The sequence below is a fragment of the Sprattus sprattus genome, assembly GCF_963457725.1.
Source record: "Sprattus sprattus genome assembly, chromosome: 1".
Taxonomy (NCBI): domain Eukaryota; kingdom Metazoa; phylum Chordata; class Actinopteri; order Clupeiformes; family Clupeidae; genus Sprattus; species Sprattus sprattus.
In genome coordinates, this window is record NC_137920.1 from 24814742 (window position 1) to 24822241 (window position 7500).

General features: G+C 47.3%; 1 protein-coding gene across 2 annotated transcripts in view; it reads left to right on the plus strand.

The window, feature by feature from the left end:
- Window positions 1–7500, plus strand: part of jag1a (jagged canonical Notch ligand 1a) — a gene marked incomplete at its 5' end in the record, with an annotated part of 46011 nt that overhangs the window by 5471 nt on the left and 33040 nt on the right. For both annotated transcript variants that reach the window (XM_080836476.1, XM_080836477.1), the window contains one exon: window positions 6429–6486. In XM_080836476.1, the coding sequence (XP_080692602.1) occupies window positions 6429–6486 (58 nt within the window). The remainder of the gene's footprint in view (window positions 1–6428; window positions 6487–7500) is intronic.

The following is a 7500-nucleotide window of genomic DNA, read 5'->3' on the forward strand; positions in this document are numbered from 1 at the left end:
AAAGAGAGAGAGAGAGGCACAGACAGAGAGAGAAAGAGATAATGAAAGAGAGAGAGGCACAGACAGAGAGAGAAAGAGAGAGAGAGAGAGGCACAGACAGAGAGAAAAAGAGAGAGAGGCACAGACAGAGAGAGAAAGAGAGAGAGAGAGGCACAGACAGAGAGCGAAAGAGAGAGAGAGAGAGGCACAGACAAAGAGACAAAGAGAGAGAGAGAGGCACAGACAGAGAGCGAAAGAGAGAGAGAGAGAGGCACAGACAGAGAGAAAAAGAGAGAGAGGCACAGACAGAGAGAGAAAGAGAGAGAGAGAGGCACAGACAGAGAGAGAAAGAGAGAGAGAGGCACAGACAGAGAGAGAAAGAGAGAGAGAGAGAGGCACAGACAGAGAGAGAAAGAGAGAGAGAGGCACAGACAGAGAGAGAAAGAGATAATGAAGGAGAGAGAGGCACAGACAGAGAGAAACAGATGAAATGAAAGAGAGAGAGGTCGGGTTTCATCACTTGTCTACTGAACTAGAATTCCAACCTTAACATTGCTGTAACCTTAAAACACACGAGAACATCTAACACAGAGACAGCATGGAGAGAGAGACAGCATGGAGAGAGAGACAGCATGGAGAGGGAGACAGCATGGAGAGAGGACACAGGGTGGGAGAGGGAGACAGACAGGAGAGAGGACACGGGGTGGGAGAGGGAGACAGACAGGAGAGAGGACACAGGGTGGGAGAGGGAGACAGACAGGAGAGAGGACACGGGGTGGGAGAGGGAGACAGACAGAAGAGAGGACACGGGGTGGGAGAGGGAGACAGACAGGAGAGAGGACACGGGGTGGGAGAGGGAGACAGACAGGAGAGAGGACACAGGGTGGGAGAGGGAGACAGCATGGAGAGAGAGACAGCATGGAGAGAGGACACGGGATGGGAGAGGGAGACAGCATGGACAGGGTGACAGCATGGAGAGAGGACACGGGGTGGGAGAGGGAGACAGACAGGAGAGAGGACACGGGGTGGGAGAGGGAGACAGACAGGAGAGAGGACACGGGGTGGGAGAGGGAGACAGACAGGAGAGAGGACACGGGGTGGGAGAGGGAGACAGCATGGAGAGGGAGACAGACAGGAGAGAGAGGACACGGGGTGGGAGAGGGAGACTTTGAGGGAACGAGAGCCAGTTTGGGCAGGTCCATCGGCCAGTCAGTCTGATAAGAGCTCTCTCACACACACTCTCTATTTCTCTGTTGTTCTTTCTCTCTCTCTCTCTCCTTCTATCACTTGTTCTCTCTCTCTCATACACACTCTATCTCTCTATCACTCTCTCTCTCTCGCTCTCTCTCACACACAAGCTCAGTCTCCCTCTCTCTCTCTCAGTGAGTTATGTGGTAGCAGTGCTTTAAAAACCTGGTTGAAGTTTGCCCTCTCTATCACTCTCTCTCAATCACTCTCTCTCCCTCTTTATCACTCTCTCGCTACTCTATCTCTCTATCACTCTCTCTCACACACACACACACACACACACACGCTCTGTCTCCCTTTCTGACTCTCTCTCTCTCTCACACTATGTGGTGGCAGTGCTTTAAAAGCCTGGTTGAAGTTTGCCCTCTCCTTTTTTCAGGCCAGGCTACAGACTCTTTCCTAAAAAAACACACAGAGGGTTTTCAGCATCTCACTCGCTCACATGATGTCATTTTTTTTGTTATTTTCTAATTTCAACTGCACTTCCTTCTTTAAGATTTTGGAAGTTATACACTTTTATAGTTTGTGTAGTTTTTATAGCTCATCAGTAAATATGTCAGATACATGCTACATCAATTCTTCATTGGGATGGAAGGCATTCATAGGGACAGCACAGGGTTCTTGGCTCTGTTCCTCACCGTGCTCATGAAGTGTGAGTGTGTGTGTGTGTGTGTGTGTGTGTGTGTGTGTGTATGTGTGTGTGTGTGTGTGTGAAGATGCCCTTCAGCCCTGTACCGTCAGGAAGCGCATACCCTTTTCCAGACCCAAGCTTGTCCTTTATACGATGTTTATGATGGCCAAGGGAACTTAGAAGCTGCACAGACTTACAGTGTTTCTTATGCCGAGTCTCCCTCTTACTGTTCTGTTTATCTCTCTACCTCCCTCTTCCCCTCTTTCTCTACCTCTTCCTTGGACGTTTTTTTTATTTAATTTTATTATACGTATTAAACCAGAGTGTTGTTGTAAGTCTAATTGATCTCTGACACTAGGTGACTGATAGAGGAATGTTCTACCAAAGGTGCTTCAACCTGAAATCCCCCCCTCTCTCTATCACTCTCTCTCCCTCTCTATCACTCTCTCTCAATCACTCTCTCTCCCTCTATCTCTTTTCTCTTTATCACTTTCTCTCTACTCTCCCTCTCTATCACTCTCTCTTTCTCCCTCTCCCTCTTTATCACTCTATCTCTACTCTCCCTCTCTATCACTCTCTCTCAATCACTCTCTCCCTCTATCTCTTTTCTCTTTATCACTTTCTCTCTACTCTCCCTCTCTATCACTCTCTCTTTCTCCCTCTCCCTCTTTATCACTTTCTCTCTACTCTCCCTCTCTATCACTCTCTCTTTCTCCCTCTCCCTCTTTATCACTCTATCTCTACTCTCCCTCTCTATCACTCTCTCTCTCTCCCTCTCCCTCTTTATCACTCTCTCTCTACTCTCCCTCTCTATCACTCTCTCTCTCTCCCTCTCCCTCTTTATCACTCTCTCTCTACTCTCCCTCTCTCTCACTCTCTCTCTATCCTCTCCCCCTCTCTCTATGCATGCCCGAACTTGTCCAGTTTTCGCTGGTGTTTGAACTTTTTTCCCACACTTGTTCTCTGTCACTCTCACTCTCTCTGTCTATGGGAGAGCGGTGAGTGGGACTGTGGGGCAGGCCGAGGCTTCTGTGCTCGGGACGCAGGAGAGTGCAGAGCGTGTAGTTAGGCAGGAGGCCAGAGCACACTCATCCCCCCCCCCCCCCCCTTTCTCTCTCTCCTGACATAAAAACTAAACAAACACTTGAGAAACAAAAAGAGAGAGAGAGAGGGAGAGAAAGAAAAAAGCTGCTGGAACAGGACAAATGAACATGCTCTTCTGTTCAGGTAAAGGGAGAGAGGAAAGAGAGATAGAGAGAAACAGAAAGAGTGTGGAGAGAGTGAAAGAGAGAGAGAAAACAACTGGAACACGATGAATTCTGTAAAGGTGTACGGCCAGAGGGAGAGAGAAAAAGCCTTTTACCAGGTTAACAGGCAAAGAGCTCAGTGGTTGCATGTTCCGTGTAGGTGCTGGTTTGATGAACATATTTACACACACACACACACACACACACACACACACACACACACACACACACACACACACACACACACACACACACACACACACACACACACACACACATAAAGACATACAGTCTCTCACACACACACACACACACACACACACACACACACACATGCAGACAAATGCAACAGCAAATTAGGCTATACATTCACCCTCTTTTTCACTCAGACATGCACACACACACACACACACACACACACACACACACACACACACACACACACACACACACACACACACACACACACACACACACACACACACACACCACACACAGAGAGAGAGGGAGAGAACGAGAGAACGAGAGTGATGACTCAGTTGTAATTTGTTGACTGTCATTCCCTCTAAAATACACTTCAGCCAGATCTACACCCCTCCACGAAGAGTAAACTTTGACACACCGTCCTCTGTATGTCTTTCCAAGAATGCATTTGTGTGTGTGTGTGTGTGTGTGTGAGAGTGAGTGTGTGTTTCTGTGTGTGTTTGTGTGTGTGTGCGTGTGGCCTTGCCTTGGTAGTCTAGGCAGCACTCCAAATAAGAGCAGCAAACTCCCACTCTTACACTAACTCCTGTTTGCCGTCGACAGCATGTCTGTGTGTGTGTGTGTGTGTGTGTGTGTATGTGTGTGTGTGTGGTGTGTGTGTGATTCCGGGAGGTTTTCATTGAGCAGTGCTACGACAGGAGCCTGTGTGTGAATGTTGATAGGAGAGTGTGAGGAGAGAGGAGAAGGCTGTTGGGGCTGGATGGTGTTCAAAGTGATGGCATGGACCACTATACCTGTACAAGCACGCACGCACACACACACACACACACACACACACACACACACACACACACACACACAGAGACACACCCACACACACACACACACACACACACACACACACACACACACACACACACTAAAACAGATTCGCCCACACACACTTTTTTTTACCTGGTTAAGGAATTGTGGGCTGTTTGTTGAAAGAGAGGATGACACAAGGGAATGAAACAAAATAGTCTTTCTTTCTCTCTCTCTCTCATTCTCTCACTCTCATTCACTCTTACTCCTTCCTTTCAACACAGACTTTGATCTGTCTCTCTCCGCCACTGTTCAGTTCCTGGCATAGTTCTCTCTTGCTGTCTCTTTCACACACACACACACACACACACACACACACACACACACACACACAGACACACACAAACACACACACACAGAGACAGATGTACACAGACACACACACACACACATACCGTGAGAGCGAGTGAGTGGGTTTTGTTTGTGTAAGGGCGGACCGCGGCTAGCGAGCCTGATTGGCTAACCCCAGGGCTGGATGGTGGCGGTGGATCAGGGATCTGTTGCACGACCACAGGCGCATAAAGAGTCGGGTCGAGTCGAGGCGAGGCTAATTGCCCCACATGACCCCGACTGGCCTCGGGTGCCTCCGCCGTGACCCCCCGTGATCCCGCGGCGCGCCCACAGGACGGCTGGCACACTGGTTGGGGATCAGTTAGCTGCCTGCGCCGTGGTGTGGCTGTCTGTGGCAGGGGGGGGGATTCGCCTTCGCTGATGTTACAGCATCAAAAGTGTTTGGGTTTTTGTGTGTGTGTGTGTGTGTGTGTGTCTGTGTTTGTGCCCATTTGACTTTGTGTGTGTGTGTGTGTGTGTGTCTGTCTGTGTTTGTACCCATTTGACTTTGTGTGTGTGTGTGTGTGTGTATGTGTATGTGTGTCTGTGTTCCCATTTGACTTTGTGTGCATGTTTTTGCACGTTTGTGTGTGTGTGTGTGTGTGTGTGTTTGTGTGTGTGTGCATGTCTGCTGCATGATGAGTTCAGATAGCAAGATAACTTTTGCCACTACATCAAAGAATCGCCATTCTCTATTTCAAAACCTTGTTACCAAGGGAACCTTCATTTGGGTGGCCTACTCTGAACAATAAACCAATCAACAAATCTGATGACACTGTGTTGACACAAATAGGGTTAGATTTGGGATTAGTGTTATGTCCTCGGCAAAGTTGTTGTCTTGGTTACTTGACAGTTAGATAGGCAGGATTAAAGTGATTGTATTATTAATTTATTGCACTTTTTTATGTATTAATGTATTTATTTATTACACATCCGCCGTGAGTCAATTGGTACCACACTGGTCTGCCAGTATAAATATGTCAAATGTTACATAACAATGTCAGTATAGATAATGTACATATTTGAATGGAGCCTATTTGAGTATATACTGTATGTGTGTGTCTGTGGAATGTGCAATCTTGAAGGGCCCGACCACATCACAGTGTGCAGGTTCAGTGTAGCCAAGCTGTGATGGGGAGGGAGAACCTGGAGAAGCTTTTCATAGGGTGCTGCCCAGGACATGATTGCAACATAGCAGTGGTGTATTTGTGCCTGGCAGCAGTGTGTGTGTGTGTGTGTGTGTGTGTGTGTGTGTGTGTGTGTGTGTGTGTGCGTGTGCATGTGTGCTTGTGTGTCTGTGTGTGTGTGTTCATGTGGTTTGTACGTGGGCTGTGTGTGTGTATGTATGTTGTGTTCATGTGGTTTGTACAGTATGTGGGCTGTGTGTGTGTGTGTGCTTGTGTGTTTGTGTGTGTGTGTATGTGGTGGGGTGTATTTAGTGTTGAAAGGTGTTTTTCTTTGTGTGTGTTACTAATTGAAGTGCCCCTTAAACACACGCAGACACAGACGTACACACACACACACACAAACACGCGCACATACTCCAAAAGAAAATATCCCTCTATCCCTGTGGGAAACATTGCCTCTTAAGGGGATTATGGTTCTTGTTATTTAAAGATTAACAATGATCATTGGGATAACCTCTGTGTGTGTGTGTGTGTATGTGTGTGTGTGTGTGTGTGTGTGTGTGTGTGTGTGTGTGTGTGTGTGTGTGTGTGTGCGTGTGCGTGTGCGTGTGCGTGTGTGTGTGTGCGTACACATGTTTGTGTGTGTGTGTGTGTGTATTTGTATGTGTATGTGTGCACATGTGGCTGTGTAATGACATGGTAAACAGTAGATGCACTGAGGTAAACAAGTAAAAGTGAAGTCAAAACAGCTGTGATGTGTTTCCGTGACTTATAATCTCTATGTCTTTCTCACTCTCTCAGAGGTCATACACTTTGATTGTGGAAGCCTTGGACTTCAATAATGATACAACAACGAGCAGTGAGTACCTCTTTTTTTTTACACCTCATTCTCTGTCCCCCCTTACTCTCTCTCTCTCTCACTCTCTCTCTCTCTCTCACTCTCTCTCGCTCTCTCTCTCCTCTCCCTTTCTCTCTTTAAACTCAAAGTGTTCTTCTCCTCGCTCTAATGTTTCAAGAATAACATGACCTCTGACCTGGAAGCGTTTGCCACTTGTTGGGCGGTGAAGTGTAAAGGCATCGCCTCCAGTCACCCTGAGTCCCCAGAGGCATGGTGCCTGTCGGAGAACAGCATGACTGAGAAAACACATTATGTCAGCGCAGACCTGTGTGTGTGTGTGTGTGTGTATGTGCATGTACACATGATATTTAGTTTATCTTTAATTAGGTGTGTGTGTGTGTGTGTGTGTGTGTGTGTGTGTGTGTGTGTGTGTATCTGGGAGGACTCTATGTGCTTATTTCTCTGTGTGTGTAGAGTGAGAGAAAAGGGGGGCAATGTGTGTGTGTGTGTGTGTGTATGAAAGAGTGTTTATGTGTTTGTTTGTGTGTGTTTGTGTGTGTGTATGTGTGTGTGTGTGTGTGTGTGTGTGTATGTGAACATGCTGTTTTGAATATTTTTAATTAGGTGTGTGTGTGTGTTTGTGTGTATCTGGGAGGACTCTATGTGCTTATTTCTCTGTGTGTGTAGAGAGAGAAAAGGGGGCAATGTGTGCGTGTGTGTGTGTGTTTGTATGTGTGAGAGTGAGTGCGTGCGTGTGTGTGTGTGTGTGTGTGTGTGTGTGTGTGTGTGTGTGTGTGTTTGTATGTGTGAGAGTGAGTGCGTGCGTGTGTGTGTGTGTGTGTGTGTGTGTGTGTGTGTGTGTATGTTTGTGTCTGTGTGTGTGTATGAAAGGGTGTGTGTACAAAGGTTATCAAAGGGTCTCTTCTCGGTCAAGGAGATTTTTCCCATCTCCTAGAGAAAGCTCAGTCCAGGGTATGTTTGACTCTGTGTGTATGTGAGTGTGTGTGTGCGTTTGTGTGTTTGTGTGTGTGTGTG